Source organism: Geotrypetes seraphini, chromosome 16 (assembly GCF_902459505.1).
Source record: "Geotrypetes seraphini chromosome 16, aGeoSer1.1, whole genome shotgun sequence".
Taxonomy (NCBI): Eukaryota; Metazoa; Chordata; class Amphibia; order Gymnophiona; family Dermophiidae; genus Geotrypetes; species Geotrypetes seraphini.
In genome coordinates this window covers 13,979,595-14,002,464 of record NC_047099.1, presented here as the reverse complement: position 1 = coordinate 14,002,464, position 22,870 = coordinate 13,979,595, and the positions used below count along the sequence as shown (strand labels likewise).

The 22,870-nt window shown below is 43.1% G+C and overlaps 1 protein-coding gene across 1 annotated transcript in view; it reads right to left on the bottom strand.

Moving 5' to 3' along the window:
• Positions 1-1,019: 1,019 nt before the first annotated feature.
• Positions 1,020-22,870, bottom strand: part of LOC117350725 (lebercilin-like) — a 73,279-nt gene continuing 51,428 nt past the window's right edge. The window contains exons 5-7 of the mRNA XM_033925257.1: positions 22,274-22,407; positions 9,811-9,964; positions 1,020-1,591 (exon numbers count right to left, since the gene is read on the bottom strand). Of these exons, the coding sequence (XP_033781148.1) occupies positions 1,374-1,591; positions 9,811-9,964; positions 22,274-22,407 (506 nt within the window). The 3' untranslated portion in view covers positions 1,020-1,373. The remainder of the gene's footprint in view (positions 1,592-9,810; positions 9,965-22,273; positions 22,408-22,870) is intronic.

Genomic DNA, 22,870 nt, shown 5'->3' with positions numbered 1-22,870 from the left:
GAAACAAGTCCACAAATCGATAGATCAACAAAGAATGAAGGACTTGGTCGTATAATATCTACAATATATTGTAGAATTCTCAGATACCTGTGCTGTTAAATCATATTCGATTTTCTTAACAGCATATACAGGTTAAAGATATCATTCATTGAGTTCTACATGCTAATGAAACCCAAAACAGCACTTATCTTAGCATGCTGTCCGTTGTAGAATGGTATAATCCGTTATACCCTCAGTTGTAGAATGGTATAATCCGGATTATACCATTCTACAACTGACAGCATGCTAAGATAAGTGCTGTTTTGGATTTCATTAGCACAGTAACCATGTTTTATGCTCCTAGTACCCCTCCTGACGAAGATATTCTCGAAACTCGAGTTGGGGGGTAAATGTAACCCGAAGGAGTTTAAAATACAGCACTACAGCACTTTTTGCACTAGTTCACTTTTACTCAGTGGTTATAAACAAAATTCAATTCAAAGAGAGACTATAAATGAACGTTTTAGCCTACTGATAGAAGATTGATAATATGACAAAGAAGAGTATGAAGTCCTTTGAATAACCACTGTAGTTTGTCATTCACGCACAAATGGTCACATTGATGAAGCACTTTATGAATGTATGAAAGAAAAAGAAAAATATTTTAAAGAAAATGAATAAAGCTGAGATTTTAGATATTTATTGATTATTCTATCCAGCTATTTTGACAATATCTCCCACATTTTTGAGATATAGTTGTAGAATGGTATAATCCGTTATGCCCTCAGTTGTAGAATGGTATAATCCTGATTATACCATTCTACAACTGACAGCATGCTAAGATAAGTGCTGTTTTGGGTTTCATTAGCACAGTAGCACTTTATTTTTGAGTTGTTTACACAAAGCATTTGCACATTAGTAAAACGTAGAACTCAATGAATGATATCTTTCACCTGTACAAGCTGTTAAGAAAATCGAATATGATTTAACAGCACAGGTATCTGAGAATTCTACAATATATTGTAGATATTATACGACCAAGTCCTTCATTCTTTGTTGATCATTTCAAGAATATACATTACAGATTATTAACAAAAGATATACCACAATGCTTCTGCCATAACATAATGTATATAAAAAGAAAGGAAAAAGCAAGGAAGGGAAAGAAAGAAAGAAAAGTGAAGAAAATAAATAAGCAAAGCATGTAGACCTGAGAAAATACTAAAATGAATTGGTAACACCTTTATATCTTATACTATAACAAACCTAGTTGCTACGTCAAAAAGTACAAGGAGAGCATTAAGTCCTGTCTAAACCATGCCGTTTCATAAGTTTTGTAAGTGAACATTATTCAAGAAACCCAAGGTGGTGGGGCAGTTTAGCTGTTGCACCATTTAATCAGAGTAAGTGTCTTGATTTTCTTTGTCAATTTCATTCATCCTTGCAAGCAACATGTCTTTCAAGCGCCTTTCTTCTAGTTTGTCAAAGTCCAGCCTTTCATTTTCCATCTTATACACCTCTGTCTCCAGCGTAACCTTTTCTTCTTTTTCCACATTTCCCAGAAAGGAACTGTTTTCTTTTTGTAGTCTTTCAAATTCTTCTTTTTCCCATTCTGAAAGAAAAAAAATGTGGTTTTAGTATGCATATTGAGAAGAAGTAAAACAAACAAGAATTCATGTCCTTATCACTCTCCCAATCCCTACTACCATGGATTTTTTTTTCCTGTCGTCATGCCCTTCTCTCTCTCTTTTGGGCCACAGAATTTAAAAAATAAAAATGAATGTATATAGTGTCACATAGAGCCTCCAGATCCACTCCAGATCCATGTGGACTGGAAATGTTACTATGACCCTATCTTGCTGTGCATCTCTGTACATGGTCCTTATGTGCTGAAGGTTATTATAAAATCAAATTATACAACAAAATGTGGACTTTTATATAGATTTTAACATTTACAAACAGAATTGAAAACAGCAGTCTGTAGTGTTTGGATATAAGTGGTATATAAATAAATTAAATTTAAAAAAAAACCCTCTCTACCCTCTTCCCTACAGCGACTCTGGAATCTCCCAACTCTTGCCCTCAACATCAGAGGGCCAAAATGATTTATAGAATAGGCCCCAAGAGAGAAACATAGAAACATTATGGCAGAAAAGGCCAAATGGCCCATCTAGTCTGCCCATCCGCAGTAACCATTATTTCTACCTCCCTCTAAAAGATCCAATGTGCCTATCCCATGTTTTCTTGAATTCAGACACAGTCTCTATCTCCACCACCTCCTCCAGGAAATCGTTCCACGCATTCATCACCCTTTCTGTAAAAAAATATTTCCTTAGATTACTCCAGAGCCTATCACCTCTCAATTCATCCTATGTCCTCTCATTCAAGAGCTTCATTTCAAATGAAAGAGACTCAACTCATACACATTTAAGCCACATAGTAACATATAGTAACATAATAGATGACGGCAGATAAAGACCCGAATGGTCCATCCAGTCTGCCCAACCTGTTTCAATTTAAATTTTTTTTTTGTTTTCTTCTTAGCTATTTCTGGGCAAGAATCCAAAGCTCTACCTGGTACTCTGCTTGGGTTCCAACTGCCTAAATCTCCATTAAAACCTACTCTAGCCCATCTAAACCCTCCCAGCCATTGAAGCCCTCTCCAGCCCATCCTCCCCCAAATGGCCATATACACACACAGACTATGCAAGTCTGCCCAGTACTGGCCTTAGTTCAATATTTTCTGATTCTAGATCCTCTGTGTTCATCCCACGCTTCTTTGAACTCAGTCACAGTTTTACTCTCCACCACCTCTCTCGGGAGCGCATTCCAGGCATCCACCACCCCCTCCCTAAAGTAGAACTTCCTAACATTACCTTTGAATCTACCACCCCTCAACCTCAAATTATGTACTCTGCTTTTACCATTTTCCTTTCTCAGGAAAAGATTTTGTTCTACGTTAATACCCTTCAAGTATTTGAACGTCTGAATCATATCTCCCCTGTCCCTCCTTTCCTCTAGGGTATACATATTCAGGGCTTCCAGTCTCTCCTCATATGTCTTCTGGCGCAAGCCTCCTATCATTTTCGTCGCCCTCCTCTAGACTGCTTCAAGTCTTCTTACGTTCTTCGCCAGATACGGTCTCCAAAACTGAATACAGTACTCCAAGTGGGGCCTTACCAATGACCTGTACAGGGGCATCAACACCTTCTTCCTTCTACTGGCTACGCCTCTCTGTATACAGCCCAGCATCCTTCAGGCAGCAGCCACTGCCTTGTCACAATTTTTTCACCTTTAGATCTTCGGACACAATCACCCCAAGGTCCCTCTCCCCGTCCGTGCATATCAACTTCTCACCTCCCAGCATATATGGTCCCTTCCAATTATTAATCCCCAAATGCATTACTCTTGCGTTGAATTTTAGTTGCCAGGCATAAGACCATTCCTCTAGCTTTTGTAGATCCTTTTTCATATTTTCCACTCCCTCTTCGGTGTCTACTCTGTTACAAATCTTGGTATCATCTGCAAAAAGGCACACTTTTCCTTCTAACCCTTCAGCAATGTCACTTACATACATATTGAACAGGATTGGCCCCAGCACCGAACCCTGAGGGACTCCACTAGTCACCTTTCCTTCCTTCGAGCGACTTCCATTAACCACCACCCTCTGGCGTCTGTCCGACAGCCAGTTTCTAACCCAGTTCACCACTTTGGGTCCTAACTTCAGCCCTTCAAGTTTGTTCAACAGCCTCCTATGAGGAACCGTATCAAAGGCTTTGCTGAAATCTAAGCAAATTACATCTAGCATATGTCCTCGATCCAGCTCTCTGGTCACCCAATCAAAAAATTCAATCAGATTCATTTGGCATGATTTACCTCTTGTAAAGCCATGTTGCCTCGGATCCTGTAACCCATTAGATTCAAGGAAGTACACTATCCTTTCTTTCAGAAACACTTCCATTATTTTTCCAACAACCGAAGTGAGGCCTATAGTTTCCTGCTTCATCCCTGTGACCACTTTTATGAATAGGAACCACATCCGCTCTCCTCCAATCCCCAGGAACCACTCCTGTTTCCAGAGATTTGTTGAATAAATCTTTAATAGGACTCGCCATTACCTCTCTGAGCTCCTTCAGTATCCTGGGATGGATCCCGTCTGGTCCCATCGCTTTGTCCAGCTTTAGTTTTTCAAGTTGTTCATAAACACTTTCCTCCATGAACGGCGCAGAATCTACTCCATTTTCTCGTGTAACTTTGCCAGACAATCTCGGTCCTTCTCCAGAATTTTCTTCTGTGAACACAGAACAGAAGTATTTGTTTAGCACATTTGCTTTTTCCTCATCATTCTCCACATATCAGTTCCCAGCATCTTTTCGTTTAGCAATTCCATTTTTCATCTTTCTCCTTTCACTAATATATCAGAAAAAATTTTTGTCTCCCTTTTTTAACATTTTTAGCCATTTGTTCTTCCACCTGTGCTTTCCCCAGACGTATCTCTCTCTTGGCTTCTTTCAGTTTCACCCTGTAGTCCTTTCTGCACTCCTCTTCTTGGTTTTTTTTATATTTCACGAACGCCAACTCTTTCTCCTTTATTTTCTCCGCCACTAGTTTGGCAAACCATATTGGCTTCCTTTTTCTCTTGTTTTTATTTATTTTCTTCACATAAAGGTCCGTAGCCATTTTTATCACTCCTTTCAGCTTAGACCACTGTCTTTCCACTTCTCTTATGTCCTCCCATCCTAACAGCTCTTTCTTCAGGTACTCTCCCATTGCATTAAGGTTCATACATTTGAAATTTAGGACTTTAAGTATCATGCGGCTGCTCTCCACTTTAGCCGTTATATCAAACCAAACCGTTTGATCGCTACTTTCCAGGTTAGCACTCACTCGAACATTAGAGATACTCTCTCCATTTGTGAGGACCAGATCCAATATCGCTTTTTCCCTCGTGGGTTCCGTCACCATTTGTCTGAGCAGAACCCCTTGAAAGGCATTCACAATCTCCCTACTTCTTTTCGATTCCGCAGACGGAACATTCCAGTCTGCATCCGGCAGGTTGAAATCTCCCAACAGTAGAACCTCCTCTTTCCTTCCAAACTTATGGATATCTACAATCAGATGCTTATCAATTTGCTGTGATTGAGTCGGAGGTCTGTAGACTACACCCACGTAGATAGAAGTTCCATCTTCTCTTTTCAGAGCGATCCATATCGCTTCTTCCTCTCCCCAGGTCCCTTGCATTTCGGTTGCTTGCATTTCGGTCTATCTTTACATAGAGAGCTACTCCTCCACCTTTTTGACCATCTCTGTCCTTCCTAAAAAGATTATATCCCGGTATGTTTGCATCCCATCCATATGATTTACTGAACCATGTCTCTGTGATAGCGACAATATCTAGATCTACCTCTAACATCAGGTGATTCTTTCAGAAGTTGACCATCCAACCCAGGCATTGCAGTATCTACACAACCGGACAATTTTAAAGAAAACAACAAGCTCCTACAGCCTGGCTTGTAGGAAGGAAGATTGAATCCTGGGGGGACAGTGCTGAGGTGAAAGAGGTGGAGCTTAAGTCTCTGGAATTTGAAGCTTCCCACAAAGTTCTGGTGGGTATAAGGAATTAATCCAATTGTTCTGGAATAAAGTGGGATTCTACAAGAATGTTATATTGTAACACTGAGAATGTAAACCTGTAATTTGTTTTGAGGTCTCTGGGGAGAACGGGCTATAAAAATAAATAAATAAAATTTCTAAAAGCTTTTTTTAATATTGAGGCAGGGGGAGAGGTGTTTAAAAATGATTAGCCCCGGGTGTCACATACCCTAGGCACACTATTGTGATGTAGACCACTGATCATTTTAGTAGCCTTCCTCTGGACCAACTCCATTCTATTTATATCTTTTTGAAGGTGCGTCTTCACAATTGTACATAATATTCTAAATGAGATCTCACCAGGGACTTATACAGGGGCATCAATACCTCCTTTTTCCTACTGGTCATACCTCTCCCTATGCATTCTAGCATCCTTCTAGCTTTTGCCATTGCCTTTTCAACCTATTTGGCTACCTTAAGATCATCATATACTATCACACTCAAGACCTGCTTCTCTTTTGTGCACAGAAGTTCTTCACCCCCTAAACTGTACAATTCCTTTAGGTTTTTACAGCTTAAATGCATGACCTTGCATTTCTTAGCTTTAAATCTTAGCTGCCAAATTTCATAACATTCCTCATGCTTCACTAGGTCCTTCCTCATGTTATCCATACCATCAGAGGTGTCTACTGTATTGCAGATTTTAGTATCATCCACAAAGAGGCAAATCATATTAGACAGCCCTACAGTAATATAGCTTAAAGAACATTAAAATGAATATACCCAAGAACCAAACCTGCAGCGTCGGTGAACACCCCCCCCCCCCCCGGAAGAGCAGTGAGGGAGGGGTCTTATACAACCTGGGCCAATCAGAGCCTCAAGCCTCTCCCCGGATGCACTGGGAAGTGGCCTAAGGTTCTGATTAGTCTGGACGCCTAAGTCCCCTCCTATGGGTCATCTGGGCCAATCAGAACCTTCCCGGTGCATCCCTTGGGAGAGGCCTTAAACAACTTTGGCCAATCAGCTTTGTGTCCCTCACCGGTGCATTCCAAGATGCACTGGGGAGGGGAAGGCCCATTTTACACGACGCAGGCCAGCTGGAAGGAGGAAGTTTGCGTCCCTCCAGGCATCTATTTTGAGGGAAGGGGAAGGGGCATAGGAGGCAGGGGACGATGGAGGCGATGGAGGGGACATTTTTTGACATGGGGGTCACTTGCTAGTGGGGGAGAGTGGGCATCTTCCCACTTCAGGGGGTGTGGGGTTGTGGCATGTGGCTGGGATTTCATGGCAGCGGAAGAGTATGGGCATCTTTCCTGCTGTTGTGTTTTGGGGGTTTTTTCTTGATGTGTTTTTTCTGCACATGTGCCCATTGCTATGAGCCAGCGATGAGCACATGCAAATTCAGCGAATCTTCGCTGCTATCCGCTGATCTCATTTTCATGCGCAATTTTTTTAAAGAATATCTCGCTTTTTTTGATTTGCTGCGTTAGCAGACCATTGCTTTTTAACACGGGTTTTTGAGAATCCTGGCCTCAGTGTGTAACTAGGGCAGGATTAATTCTTCAAGGGCCCCTAGGCACCCTACCCCGCCTCTTGCCCCCATTTATTTACCTGTTTTTTTTATTTACTTCTTTATTTCCACTTGATTTCATTTTTTCTTTTTTTTTTTATTCAAAACAAACAACAAAGATTACCATACCAGTACCAGTGCAGTTTCTCTTCTATGGAACCCCCAAACATCTAACAAATCTCCCCTTCCTTCTTAAAGGAAGAGATCTTCAGCTGGCCGGGCTTTGGGAAGCCCACCAATTTATATTTTGCATTTGGGTAGGAGGCATGGGGCATGGCGGTAAGAAAATTTAGTGCCCGTCATTTTATTGGACTAATATATTTCTCAATTAGCTTTCAGAAGTTAAAACCTCTTTCTTCAGGTCAGTAAACTATACTGCTGTTATGGTATCCCTGCCCTGACCTGAGGAAAGGAGTTTTGGTCTCTGAATGAATAAAAAAATGTATTAAAAATTAGTCCAATAAAAAGGATCACCTTATTTCTATTTTCTATTTATAAACATTTATCAACACAGCTACCATAATAGTTAAATCTTAAAGCTAAAAGAAATAGAAAAAAAATTTCTAACTTTTGTTGTCTGGTTTCTGCTTTCCTCATCTTCTCATCATTATCTTCCTTCCATCTACTGTCTGCCCTCTCCCTGCCTCTTCCATATAGCTTTTGCTCTCTTTCTTTGCCTCTTCCAGAAACTGTCTGCCTCTCCCTTCCATCTATTCCTCCTCCCAATTGATCTGGCATTCATCTACTTCCCTCCACTTCCCCCATGATGTGGCATCTGTCTTCTTCCCTTCCATCTCTCCCTTCCTCCCAGTAGATTTTAGCATCTCCCCTTTCCACCCCCAAATCTGGTTATCTGTGTCCTTCCATTCCCCCATTCTCTGGCATCTCTCTCTCCTCTCCCTTCCTCCTTTTCTTCCCTGGTCTTCCTTCTCAATTTATTTTCTGCCTCTGTCTTAATTATTTCTTACTATTCAGTCAATTTTCCTCTTTCACTGTATCTTCCTAGAGCTTGCCACGTCTTTCCCTCACCCCTTCCAGTATCTAACTCTATCCCCCCAATCCAGCATGTGCCCATTTTTCTCTCTCCTCCCCTCTTCCTTCCAGAGTCTGATCCCCTCTCTCACCCCCTTTCATTCAGCATCTGTCCCCCTCTCTCAAACCCCCACTTCCATTCATTGTCATCCCCCTCTTTCTTCACACAATAAACCTAAAGCGCCACTCAGCCTCTTCCTCTTATCGGGGCATCTCCCTCCCTTCCCCTCACCTTCACGGACACTTTCCAAAACCAAAGTTCTCTTTCTCAGACGGGCCCTGATAGGGAAGCTGTTCTCACTAGTTGCATGCGACTGCTCCAAAGCTTCTCCTCTGATGCATCTTCTGTTTTCTGCCAGATGGCATCAGAGGACAAGCTTCGGGGCAGCCACCTGCGTGCAACTAATGAGAATGGCTGCCGCTTCAGGGCCCTTCCCCCTCAGAGAGAAAACTGATTTGGAAAAGTGACGTGAAGGTGAGGGGAAGGGTGGGAGATGGCCCAACAAGGGAAAGAGATACTCAGATAGCAGGTCCCAAATCAGCAGCCCTGTGTGCTCTCCCCTAACTCTGGCCCTGGTCATAGCACCACACTGGCAGGCCCCCCTGATGTTTTTGGGCCCGAAGCTTGTGCCTACTGTGCCTACCCTTTAATATGGCCCAGTGTGTAACAGAAAATAGTAGTACCAAGGCAAATTTCATGTGCTGCTGAGAATATTTATTTATTTAAAAATTTATATCCCACACATCCGACAATTCTATGCAGGTAACAAAAAACATATATAATAAAAGATGGCGGCAGCAGTGAAGAGGGCAAACAGAATGCTAGGAATGATTAAAAAGGGGATCACAAACAGATCTGGAAAGGTTATCATGTTGTTATAATGGGCCATGGTACACCCCCAGCTGGAATACTGCATCCAACACTTGTCGCCGTACACAAAAAAGGACATAGTACTACTCGAAAGGGTCTAGAGAAGAGCGACAAAAATGGTTAAGGGGCTGGAGGAGTTGCCGTACAATGAGAGGCTAGAGAAACTGGGCCTCGTCTCCCTTGAAATAAGAAGACTGAGAGAAGACATGATGGAAACATTCAAGATATTGAAGGGAATTAACTTAGTAGAGAAAGAGAGAATATTCACTCTCTCCAAGGTGAAGAGAACGAGAGGGCACTCATTAAAGTTAAAAGGGAATAAATTCCATACAAACGTAAGGAAGTTCTTCTTCACCCAGAGAGTGGTAGAAATCTGGAACACTCTTCCGGAAGGTGTTATAGGGGAAAGCACCCTTCAGTGATTCAAGAAAAGGTTGGATAAGTTCCTGCAGGTAAGGCTAGACTCAAATGGGGCACTGGTCTTTGACCTAAGGGCCGCCGAGTGAGCGGACTGCTGGCACGATGGATCACTGGTCTGACCCAGCAGCGGCAAATCTTATGTTCTTATGTTAAGCATAAAATTATGATACAAAAAGAAAAAAAAGCCATAACCAAATAACTTATCACAATATTAAAAGTAACAGATATCAGTTGCCCAAGCTCATTTCACATCTTCCTGAACAAATTACTTGATGCTTGCCTCACTTCCAATTTTATTTTACTCTCATTTATGTTTTATGCATGCTAATAGTGTCACCTCACTTACCATCACGCAGTTTCTGCGCTTTTTCCTCCAAAGCCTGCTGTTCTTGATCTCTCTTCAGCTTTTCTTCGCTTTCTCTTTTCCGTTCTAGCCATTCTCTCTCTTGTCTTAAGTGATCTGCCTCTTCTTTCGGTACTCTCTCTACATTTTCTTCTTCCTTAAGAAATTTGATAAAAGAAAAAGAAACAAAGGTTTTATTTTTTCCTTGCATGCTAAAAGCTATATGGGCAATTTTATCATCTAGATCAGGGGTGTTGGGGGTGAAGTTAGCAAAAAGCGAACAGGAAAGGGATTTGGGGGTACTGATTGACAGTACCCTAAAACCATCGGCACAATGTGCGGCAGTGGCGAAGAAAGCGAACAGGATGTTGGGCATAATTAAGAAGGGGATTACGAGTAGAACGGAAGAGGTCATAATGCCACTTTATAGAACAATGGTCCGACCGCACTTAGAATACTGTGTCCAACACTGGTCTCCATACCTTAAAAAGGATATAACTCTGCTGGAAAAAGTGCAGAGGCGAGCCACGAAACTTATCAAAGGAATGGAAAATTTGACCTACAAAGATCGACTCAGGAAGCTGGGGCTGTTTACTCTTGAGAAGAGAAGACTGAGAGGGGATTTGATAGAGACTTTTAAAATATTAAAAGGATTTGATAAAATAGACCAAAAAGAAGCATTACTGAAATATTCTGATGTGACACGGACAAGAGGACATAGACTGAAACTGAGTGGCAGTAGGTTTAAGACAAATGTCAGGAAATTCTGTTTCACACAGCGCGTGGTGGGTGCTTGGAATGCACTCCCGGAGGAGGTTGTGGAGGAGACTACTCTTCTGGGATTCAAACGCAAGTTGGATGCACACCTTCTAGCATATCATATTGAGGGTTACGGTAAATCCGGGTCTCCAAAAAGGAGTACTTAAATGGGCCGCCGCGTGTGCGGATCGCCGGACTGGATGGACCTCAGTCTGATCCGGTGAGGGCGTTTCTTATGTTCTTATGTGTCAAATTCAATCACATAAGGGGCCAAAATCTAAAACATAGGCTAAGTCGCGTGCCAAATTTTTAATTAAGATACTTAGGGGTCCTTTTATTACGGTGCGCTAACTGATTTAGCGCATGCTAAAGAAGCACCATAATCTTCGACTTAGCAGAAGACGTCTTAACCCCTTCGTCTTAGCAGAAGTATAGGGTTACAACCTCTCCAACCCTACGCTGGTTCTGTGATGTAAACAAAATAAATTAAAAAGACTTTTCCTCTTTTCTGCACTAACTCATACCTATTTCAAATCATTCATATTTCTGTGCAGCTCTCCCTAAAATGTGTTTTCTATATAATTTTCCCCGGATTTTAAAATTTATTTTTAAATCAAAGCTTAAATGTCACAAACAGCGAGTCTAGTAAATCAGTGATTCCCATCCCTGTCCTGGAGGACCACCAGGCCAATCGGGTTTTCAGTCCTAATGAATATGCATGAAGGAGATTTGCATATAATGGAAGTGACAGGCAAGCAAATCTGCTCCATGCATATCTATGGCAACGAGGGCAGCGGGTTGGGAGCTTTCATTTCTCCTGTGCTTGTTGGCTGTCAGCGCCTCCGCCTCCCCTGTCTCTTTCCCCAGCCCGCCACCTGGGGAGATGGGCTGCGATTGCTCCACGGCCGCCACTGATGCCTCCAGGGGAGTTAAGTCAAGGGATCACTCACTTCCCGGAGAGAACCCTTGCTCTCCCCCCTAGCTCCGATCGGAAGCTCTCGGGTTTGCCTTTTGCTTGCTTCCCAATCCGATCTTTTGGGCACTGTGGACCTACAGCTGATGCAGCGATTATACTGGCGGGCCAGCTTAAGCACAAAATTGAAATTGTTTGGCGGGCTAAATTTTATTACACCACAGGCCAGATTTGGCCTGGGGGCCAGAGTTTGACATGTCTGATCTAGATGCTTGCATTTACACACACATTACATGTATAAATGTCGGGGGTCACGTGATGCTGAGCTAGAGAGCAGACGTTTTTGCCTCGAGCTCCTAAGTCCCTCTTTATAATTTGGCAAATTTATCTTTCTCTGGTAGCTTTTTTTTTTCTGTAACAAACATTTGCCTGCAGAACTGGACCTTTATCTGGTGGAATTATGGTGGCATACCCGATATGGCAACAAAAAGTCTCTGAAAGAAGAGGAAAAAGGAAAACTGGTGAACCTCAAGATGGATGATGGGGCAGTGACAAGTCAAAAGTTTGCGGGACAATCACGCGCCAATAAGTCGTTCGGATACATGCACACAGGACATCAGAGCATCAGATTAGAGAATGATATGGTAGCAGTTACCTGCGGCTAGCCGCGGGTAACCCGCCGAAACGGTGGGTGGGAAAGTGCTTACTGCGGGCACGGGGACAAGGCCATCCACCACCCTGTGGAGTGGTGAATGGCCTTATCCCCGCAGTTAAGGGAGGGAAGGTGCGTGGTCACCGATCATGCACGGTCACCGATCGCACGTGGCCTCCTACCTCTCTATGGTCAAATCTATCTCCCTCCATTCCCCTTACCTTCAAGGCTCTTTAGTAAACTTTAGAAACTTACTGAAGCTGGCGAAGCCTGCCTGTCTACAGTTGAGTGTGTGTGGGCAGAAGCTTCTCCTCTGACGCAACTTCCAGTTGCGTCAGAGGAGAAGTTTCCGCCCACACACGCGACTGCAGGCACAGGCAAGCAGTCTCTGCCGGCTTCAGTAAGTTTCTTTACTAATGCGCCGCAAAGGTAAGGGGAGGGAGGGAGATTCTCGGGCTGCTGAAAGGCAGTGAGGTGGCAAGAGGGAAGGGTGGTGATGGGGAGAAGATGCTGGAAGGAAAATGGGGAGGACAGAATGGGGAGAAGACGCTGGAAGGGAAATGGGGAAGTGGGAAGAAGACACTGAAGGGAAATAGGGAGAACAGAGTGGGGAGAAGAAGCTGGAAGGGAAATGGGGAGGACAGAGTGGGGAGAAGACGCTGGGAGGGAAATGGGCAATAGAGAGTGGGGAGAAGACGCTGGGAGAGAAATGGGGCAGACAAGAGTGGGGAGAAGACGCTGGAAGAGAAGAAGACAGAGATGCAAGACTATGGGGGGAGCGGAGGGAAGAAGATGGGTGCCAGACCAATTGGGGGGGGGGTGAAGGGAAAGGCACAGTAACAGAGCAAATGGAAGACACAGAGAGAAGACAGTGGATGGAAGGAATTGAATGAGAAGATGAGGAAAGCAGAAACCAGACAACAAAGGTAGAAAATATTGTTTTTTATTTCTTTTCTTTTCTTATTTGCTTTAGGATAAAGTAGTATATTATTTGTGTTGATAAAAATTTATAAACAAAGCCCTGCCAGTTGAACATCTCTTTCTCTAGTTCAGCAGCTAGAACTTTGATTTATAAGGAAGGAATAAGCTAAATATTGCATTAAACTAAACTAAACCTTAAGTTTGTATACCGCATCATCTCCATAAAGATAGAGCTTGGCACGGTTTACAGGTAATTCAATAAATGAGGGAAGGACATAATAAGAAATTAGAGGTTATGAAGAGGATAGCTAGCTTTACATTTTAAATAGATAGCTTTACGTTTTGAAGAAAAGTCAGGTTTTCAGATGCTTTTGGAATGATTACGGAGGCTTGTATGGATGCTGCGGGGACGGGGCGGTGAAGGGGACAGCGGGCACGGGGAGGTGACAGGGACAGAATTTTTCCCCATGTCATTCTCTACATCAGATTAAAACTTAATTTTAAAGTGCTCCGAGAGGGTGTGTGTATGGGGGAACCCCCCACTTTACTTAGAAGTGTTGCCGCTGCCATTGGGGATGAGGTGGAACCTCCCACTTAGAAAGGAAATTGTAATTTTTCCCAAAAAAACAGACAATCTTTGTTACTTTGTAATATTTATGCACCAAACAAATATGAGCAGTCCTTTTATACTATTTTGTTTCAGGCTTTGAACAGATTCTCTGGGGTGCCTTTAGCGATGGTTGGAGATTTCAATTTGGTTCATGACCCAAGTATTGATAAGTCTAATCCCCGACCACAGGATCGTATAGATCAGGGGTGCCCAGACTTTCTTGGCTTGCGAGCTACTTTTAAAATGACCAAGCCAAAATGATCTACCAACAATTAAATTTTTAAAAACACAAAGCACACTGTACGCACAGAAAATGTTAATTATCATTTATATTTGGGGTTTTCAAAGAGGTCAAGGCAGATGACTTCAAAATATGCAATGTCACCTCAGTAACAATTATAAAAAAAATAGACAAATACACTCCCTTCCCTTTTACTAAACCACAATAGCGGTTTTTAGCACAGGGAGCTGCACTGAATGCCCTATGCTGCTCCCGACGCTCATAGGCTTTGTACGCTAAAAACTGCTATCGCAGTTTAGTTAAAGGGGGCCATAGTGCAAAATATAGATAGCAGATATAAATTTGTTCACATTTTAATCACTAAATTTAAAATAAAATCATTTTTCCTACCTTTGCTGTCTGGTGATTTCATGAGTCTCTAGTTGCACTTCCTTCTTCTGACTGTAAATCCAATATTTCTTTTTTTTCTGCCTCCAGACCTCATTCCATTCCCTAACCAACATCTCTCTCTCTCTGTCCCGCCATGAGTCCAACTTTTTCTTCCTCTCCCCCTGCCCTCTCCCCTTTCTTTCTTTCTCTCTCCCTGCCCCCCCTTTCTTTCTTTCTCTCTCTCTCCCTGTCCCCTCCCCTTTCTTTAACATAAGAACATAAGAATTGCCGCTGCTGGGTCAGACCCGTGGTCCATCATGCCCAGCAGTCCGCTCATGTGGCGGCCCTCTGGTCAAAGACCAGTGCCCTTACTGAGAATAGCCCTACCTGCGTACATTCTGGTTCAGCAGGAACTTGTCTAACTTTGTCTTGAATCCCTGGAGGGTGTTTTCCCCTGTGACAAACTCTGGAAGAGCGTTCCAGTTTTCTACCACTCTCTGGGTGAAGAAGAACTTCATTGCGTTCATACGGAATCTATCCCCTTTCAATTTTAGAGAGTGCCCTCTCGTTTTCCCTATCTTGGAGAGGGTGAACAATCTGCACAGGAAATCCAATACAACAGCACTTAACTTTAAAAAAGGTGACTATGATAACATAAGGAGAATGGTAAAAAATAAACCTAGAAGTGCAGCTGCAAAGGTAAAAAATATACATCAGACATGGATGTTATTTTAAAATACCATCCTGAAAGCCCAGACTAGATATATTCCATATTTTAAAAAAGGAAGAAGACTAAATAACATCTGGCGTGGTTAATGAGTGAGGTGAAGGAAGCTATTAGAGCTAAGACAATCCCTCAGAAAGTGGAAGGAAGATCCAACTGAAAATAATTATAAACAGCACAATGAATGTCAAGTCAAACGCAAGTACTAATAAGGAAGGTAAAGAGAGACCTTGAAAAGAAGATTGTGCTGAAAAGAAAAACGCAAAGTAAAAATTATTTTAAGAATATTAAAAGCAAGAAGCCGGGAAGAGAATCAGTTGGACCACTAGATGATCTCAGGGAAGACAAGGCCTTAGCAGAGAGATTAAATGAATTATTTGCCTCTATCCTCACCAAGGAAGATGTGGGGGAGTTACTGGTGCAAGAAATAATATTCAATTCTGATGAAACAGATGCACTCCAACAAATCTGTAACACTGAATGATGTAATGGGTCAATTTGACAAATTGAACAGTAGCAAATTGCTTGGACCAGATGGTATACACCCCAGAGTGCTGATAGAATTGAAAAATGAACTTGCAGAGCTATCGTTAGTAATTTGTAATTTTTCTCTAAAATCCAGCATAGTACCGGAAAACTGGAGGGTGGCCAAAGTAACGTCGATTTTTAAAAAGGATTTCAGTGGTGATCCGGAAAATTATATACCGGTGAGTCTGATGTCGGTGCTGGGCAAAATGGTAGAGAATATTATAAAGAACAAAATGACAGAACATATAAATAAGCATGAATTAATGAGAGAAAGCCAACATGAATTTAGTCAAGCGGAATCTTGCCTCACCAATCTACTGTATTTCTTTGAAGGGATGAATGAACATGTGAGCCGGTTGATATCATTTATTTGGATTTTCAAAAGGCATTTGACAAAGTACCTCATGAAAGACTTCTGAGGAAATTAGAAAGTCATGGGATAGGAAGTAATGTCCTATTATGGATTAAGAACTGGTTGGAAGACAAAACAGAGAGTAGGTTTAAATAGTCAATATTCTCAATGGAGAAGAGTAAATAGTGGGGTTCAATGCAATCAAATATACCTACTCCTTTAAACAAGTAAAATATAAATTTCAATCTTGTACCATGTATTCTAGTTCTGCAAGAAGGAAAAAAAACCTCAGATCCCCATCCTCAGCCAGAATGAATCTTGCTCAGGACGAGATAGGATAAGAACCTCATAGGCTTCAAAAACAACCTCCTTTCTAGCTGTTACTTTTAAATCTCAATACACTCCTGCCCATGCAGAACCACTAGCTGATTGACTGCTGTAAGTCCCTCCAGTTCCGGCTACCGCTGGACCACCAGGTTGCATGGCAGGCCTGGTAAAGGCCTACAAACAGGTTCAGGAGGGGGGAGGGGCGGGTTAGCACTTACCCGAATATAAGCCAAGATCCACATTTTGGGGCCATTATTTCCCCAAAACCTTGGTTTATATTTGAGTATATACGGTAAAGACTTAATGGAAGACCAGCTACATGTATATGCTGTAGAATATGTAACCAAGTTAAGAAAGGAAAAGTATGCCCTCCAGGGGCAACTGCTAATGATGGAAGACCAGTTGCAGAATCAGAAGGAGAAAGTGAAAGCATATTGCAGAGCTTAGAAGCAGAGACTGCCAAACTCTGGGTAGCCCTAGACCAGAGGTCAGCAAACTGCAGCTCGCGAGACACATGCGGCTCTTTAGCCACTTGAGTGTGGCTCGCAGCTCAGCTAGCTAGAGCAGGGGTGCCCAACTTGCTTCCCTTCCCCATAAAGAGGACACTGAAGCGCCGGACTGACCAACCTTCGCCACCTGATGTTAATTCTGACATCGGAGTGGAAATTCTGGGCCAGCCAATTGCTGCCTGGCTAGCCCGGAACTTCCTCTCCAACATTAGAATTGACGTTGGGTGGGGAAGTTTGGTTGGCCCGGTGCTTCAGCGTCCTCTTTCCAGGGAAGGGAAAGAGGGAGAGCTCAGAACTTGGCAGTGGCCTGTTCCCTGATGGCTGTGGCAGCGGTGGCAGCCTATTCTCCTGCAGCAGTGGTGGCCTGTTCCCCGGCAGCAATGGCAGCCTGTTCCCCAATGGCGGTTGCTTGGGGGAGGGCAGGGAGAAAGAAAGAAAGGGGGTGGCGGGAAGACAGAAAGAAAGAAGAGAGACAGACAGAAAGGGGGGGCATAGAGAGAGCAAGATAGGGAGAAAGACAGAAAGGGGCATAGAGATAGCAAGATAGGGAGACAGAAAGAAAGGTGGCATGGAGAGAGAAAGAAAGAAGGGGGCATGGTGAAAGAAAGAAAAAGTTGGGGGAGGGAATGAGGTCTGGAGGAGAGGAAGCATACAGGAGGCTGAAAGACTCACCTTTTTGACAACTAACTATCTCAGTTTCTTTATAGCATCCCTTACATCTAAGTCCCTCCTCTAATCTCTCCACGTCCTCTTCCCCTCCTTATATTCCCCTTCCTCTTTGATCTGTTGCCTTGAGCCTGTATAGGTATGTGCGACTCACAAATGGAAGATTAGATTAGAAAGAAAGGAAGAAATATTGGATGCAGTTAGAAGAATAAAGTGCAACCAGAGACTGATGAAATTACCAGACAACAAAGGTAGGAAAAATGATTTTATTTTCAATTTAGTGATCAAAATGTGTCCATTTTGAGAATTTATATCTGCTGTCTATATTTTGCACTATGGCCCCCTTTTACTAAACCACAATAGCGGTTTTTAGCACAGGGAGCCTATGAGCATCGAGAGCAGCGCAGGGCATTCAGTGCAGCTCCCTGTGCTAACTGCTATCGCGGTTTAATAAAAAGGGAGGGGGTATATTTGTCTATTCTTGTACAGTTGTTACTGAGGTGACATTGCATAAAGCCATCTGCCTTGACCTCTTTGAAAACCCACAGAATATAAATGATAATTAACATTTTCTCTGTGTACAGTGTGCTTTGTGTTTTTTTTTATTTTATTGTAGGTAGTTCATTTTGACTTGACCACAAAGGTAAGGGAGAGGGAGGGGAGCTGCTGAAAAACATCTAGTAATCCTTGCAGGCTTGACTGTGCAGGGAATTATTTTTGTAAAATCATGTTTTGTTATGTGACTGCCATTATTTAGACTTTAATTTCTATGAATGAATAGAATGAAAATGATAAAAAATTGCTTGCTTGTTTTTATGTGCATGTGCTGAAGGGAAGTGGAAAGAGAGTGGGCTGAGGACACTGAAGGAAAATGAGGAAGAGAGAGTGGGGAGCTGATTTATAAATTGATAATTGTACAGAATATTATTTCTTTTTATACTTTAATATAATAAGTTCAGTATAAAACTATTCAAGGCTTGGGTGGATGGGATCAGATAGTTTGCGGGGTCGGGGGACCGAGCTCGTGGGGACGAGGCAGAGACGGAGACAATTTTTTTTCCCCGTGTCATTCTATAGGCTCTGCCACGAATCGATTTCAACTACGTCCCGGCGAGCAGGGTGTCAGTCGGTTGATGTAGCCGTCGTAGAGCAAGGAGGCACGGGTTTTGGCTCTCACAAGAAATCTTAATCGTTGTACTGCTGATCTTTGGCTCTTTTGACTAATGAGTTTGCCTACCACTGCCCTAGACCAAAAGTCTAAGGTAATAAAGGAGCAGATTACCCAGTCCAAGAAGAGGGGCAGGACAGAAATAGAAGCCAATTGAAAACCAAGATACAAGAGCTAGTGAATGTTAAAGCCTGCCTGAAGCAGAAAGCAAAGGAAGTTACCCAGCTGCAGGAACAGGTAACCTCAGTGAAGTTCTCAAATGTAACACTGTAGATGCAGGTAGCAAAGCTAATTGTGGAAGGAAAAAATAAAAAAAGCTCAAGGAAGCTGCAGAGCAGAAATGGGAGAATGCCTTGCTTGAAGTCAGAGATGCAGTGGCTACAACTGCTAGTGGAAAAACTGTGCTGTTAGGAAGCCCAGGTTAAGGGAGAATATCACATACTGGTGAAAGAGAATGCCAGCTGGGAGAAAGGGAAGGAAGAAAGCCTGGCAGAATGCAGGAATTGCAAGCCCAAGTCAGCCTGTCCAGAGGAAGGACTTCCAGGCAAAAGTGGAACAGCCACAATAAGAGTTAGCAGCGACAATGCCAGAGTGGCAGCAAATTAGACTGCAGGAGCTGTTTAAGGAAGCAGTACAGAACTGTGAAGCAAGGGGCTGGAAGAGCTGAATGGCCAGCTCCAAAGCAAGTTACAAGAGATGAACCTCCGGGAGGAGGAGGGGGTGAAGATGGCTGGGAGAATCCAGCAAGAGTGTGTTGTCCCAGAAGCTGGGGGAGACCCAGGTTCAACTACTGTGAGGCAGGAGTGCCAGAAGCAAGTGGAAAAATTTAGATGCAAAGCTGCAAGCCGGTTCAAGGAGCAGCTAAGAAAGAGACAGACCCATCAAATGGAAGAAGAATCAACCCAAGGTCCAGGGAAAAGGCTTCCTGGTGCCCTTATGGGGCTGAGAAAGACTACCTGCGAAGAGAGTACCCAGGGTGACCCTGACGAGAGGGACCTGACAGCTTCTATAGAATTCTGGAAGGAGTTAAGACAAGCATGCGTTCCGGGTGATGGGGGAAGGGTAAAGATTACCACAGTGGAGTTCTCCAGAGGTGGCTTTCCACTGGGGTTTAGAGTCCAATTCTACCCTACGCCTAGAAGCCCAGATGCCAGTAAAATAACCGTAGATGGGAAGGAGTCTAAATCTGTAGGACCTGACAAAACTCCCTGGATGGAGGGAAGTGAAGTTCCCCTAAAAAGAATGAATACCTTGGGAGAAACTAGAGTGAGTCCAAGGAGGGGATTGGAACCCAAATATGAGGGACGAATAAAACATGCTAGACCCGCTTTGAAGAAAGCGAAACCTGTGAATACTGAGAAAAAGAGCCGAGAGAAAGCTAAAACTAAATTAGAAAAGGACTTTAATTTGGTTATAAGAGGTAACCATAGTCCTAAACCAAAACCCAAGTCTACAGATACAAGTAGTAAAGTGGACAAAGGTCAAGTACAACAGAAGCCGAAGGAGGCGTTGACCCAAGACTCTCCAGTGGGAGAGGGAACCCAGAAAGTGATGACCAGTAGCCAATAACTACTCTGGACTACAGGAAAAAGAAGACATGTGCTCAGGAGGACCACGATGGTACAGGAAAGGATGCCTGGAGATCAGACATCCGAGTGTACAGCAAAAACAGTGGAGAGCCCGTGAAGGCCTGGTGACTACAGATAATCCAGAGTCCAAAATGCAAGGCCATTACAGGGCCCAATGGCTGTAGTGTTTTCTGTGCCCCGCTCACATAGGTATGTGTGTGGAATGGAGGGTGAAAGTTGGGGTGTGTGTGTGTGTGTGTGATAAGCATTCAGGGACAGGCTCAGATATTCCCTGGATGGGGGAAATACTGGGTGCCCATTGAGTGAGTACCCCTCAGTCTTTTAGGAGAATCTCTGAGTAGAAGCAGGCGCTCAACCCATTAGGTTTGAGCTGAGGGGGAAGATATGTAAAAGAGTCAGGGATTCTCCCTCAGTAATTATGTCATTATGTCACTGGGCAGCAGAGGGAGTGGGACTACAGTTCCTAGCATGCACTGGGCTATGGAGTGGGACTTGCAGGGGGAGAGATATTTCTACCCAGGCTGGGATCAGTTCAGGAGGTTCCTGAGAGTGATGAACTCCTGATTTTTCCGTAGACAGGGCTGAGGGCAGAGCTGTGGGAAAAGAACTGATACCTATATTGCTTGGCTGAAAAAAAGTGTTTTGTTCTTATGAACTGGTGTTTGGACCCAACCTTTCCTGACTATATAGGCTAGTTTGCCACATGAGGTTAGCATATTAGAGTGAAATAATTACATTTGTTGTTGTTCAAAGTTGTTAAATCGCAAGAGGATTGAGAAAAATTGTAAGAGGACCTTGTGAGACTGGGCATCAAAATGGCAGATAACATTTAATGTGAGCAAGAGCAAAGTGATGCATGTTGGAAAGAGGAACCTGAACTATAGCATGTTAGGAGTCATTGCACAGGAAAAGGATCTAGGTGTCATTGTTGAGGATACGTTGAAACCCTCAGCTCAATGTGTGGCGGCTAAGAAAGCAAATAGAATGTTAGGAATTGTCAGGAATGGAATAGAAAAGGTACAGGGAAGGGTGACAAAAATGATATACAGGATGAGACGGCTTTCCCATGAGGAGAGGCTACAGCGGCTAAGGAGACGAGACGGCTCAGGGGTGATATGACAGAGGTCTATAAAATAATGAGTGGCATGGAAAAGGTTAATTGCTTCAAATGAAGCAGACCCCTGTGGTTTAAGACTATTTTATGCCAAATTTAACAAACCTACTAGTACATCATTATACGGTTAGAAAAGCGTTTAAAAAAAATGTTCAACGGCATCCCTGTTATGAACACAAAAATGAAACAGTTGAGAGAAAGTGGCTTGCAGATTAATCTGCAGGCTTATAACGCTGGATGAGCTAGCGAAGATTGGGTTGGGGGGAAAAAAGGGTTAATTAATATTAGCAGGAAGTTAGGAGAATAGGTAGTGGGTTGTTAGGCAAGTTAGAAAAAAGGGAGGAGTATGGAAGTAAGAGATGCAAGGATAGGGTAGAGAGAGAAAGTGTGGATTGGCTGAGGAAGGGGCTCTGGGATTGGAGGGTTTGTTGTGAGGAGAATTGGCGGGCAAGGGAGAATTAAAGTGGGAGGGAGTGTAGGAAGGTTAGAGTTGTGAGGGAAATTTGTCCCGCCCTTCCCTTCCCTCTTTATGGGTCCTCTCTGGGTGGTTTGGTGTTTTTTGGCGGGTGGGGAGGGGAGGGTTGGTTTGTCGCAGTTTTGTTGGCGGAAAATTTCTATGTTGGGGAAACAATTTTGGATCAGTGTAGCTATGCAACAGATTGGGTGATTAAATTTTGTTAACTGCTCATGTGCGATACCGCCATGGGTGGCGGCTGGACTCTGCGCCACCGCGTGTCTTGCCGAAAGGGAAGTGGGGAATGGGGGTGAATTTTGGAAGAGGAGCTAGTTCGCCACCGAGTAGCTCCAGAATTTTGAGAATAAGCTACACTGTATTGGAAAGTTCTAAGTTTTTGTTAAAGTCTGATTTTATGACAATAAAGCTGCGGCCCATTTTTTGCCACTTTATATGTGTTGTGTATTTTATGATCAATCTGAGCGAGATGCGAATTCCAGTGTTATACAATTAATAAACTATTTGACAGCAAAAAGAACTGTATCTACACAACTCAAATAACTTTCTCACCTTTCTTACAACTGTCTCATGTTCTTTTTGGTCTGTTTCAACACTAAGTGCAAATGGAAACAACGGTGATGACAGCAGCTCTGCTGGCAAGATGCACTCAGTTTGCACACTTGTAGTCACATTCTGACTTGTAGCTGTAATAAAGTTATAACAGGACAAGGAGCTAATAAAGTAAATAAAGCGTGTTACTAGTTAATTCAGACTCCTTTTATCATCTTCACTATGCTGCTTTCCCCTCAAGAAAACTTTATTTTGTTATTAACCTATTGGAAATGTTGTTACACTTTCTAAATAGAAACTTAGGGGTCCTTTTACAAAGCCGTGTTAGCGGTTTTATCGCCCGCACCGGATTAGCGCGCGCTAGCCGGAAATCTACTGCCTGCTCAAAAGGAGGCGGTAGCGGCTAGCATGTGTGACAATTTAGCGCACGCTATTCCGCGTGTTAAGGTCCTAGCACGGTTTTGTAAAAGGAGCACTTAGTGGTTCATGAAATCAGGTCTGGCAGGCTGTACAGGGGGGATCCAGAAAGATGGAAGTTAAGGCAAAGGCCATGCTGGTCTAGTTTATAACAGAGCATTCTAGCTAAAAATAGGAAGC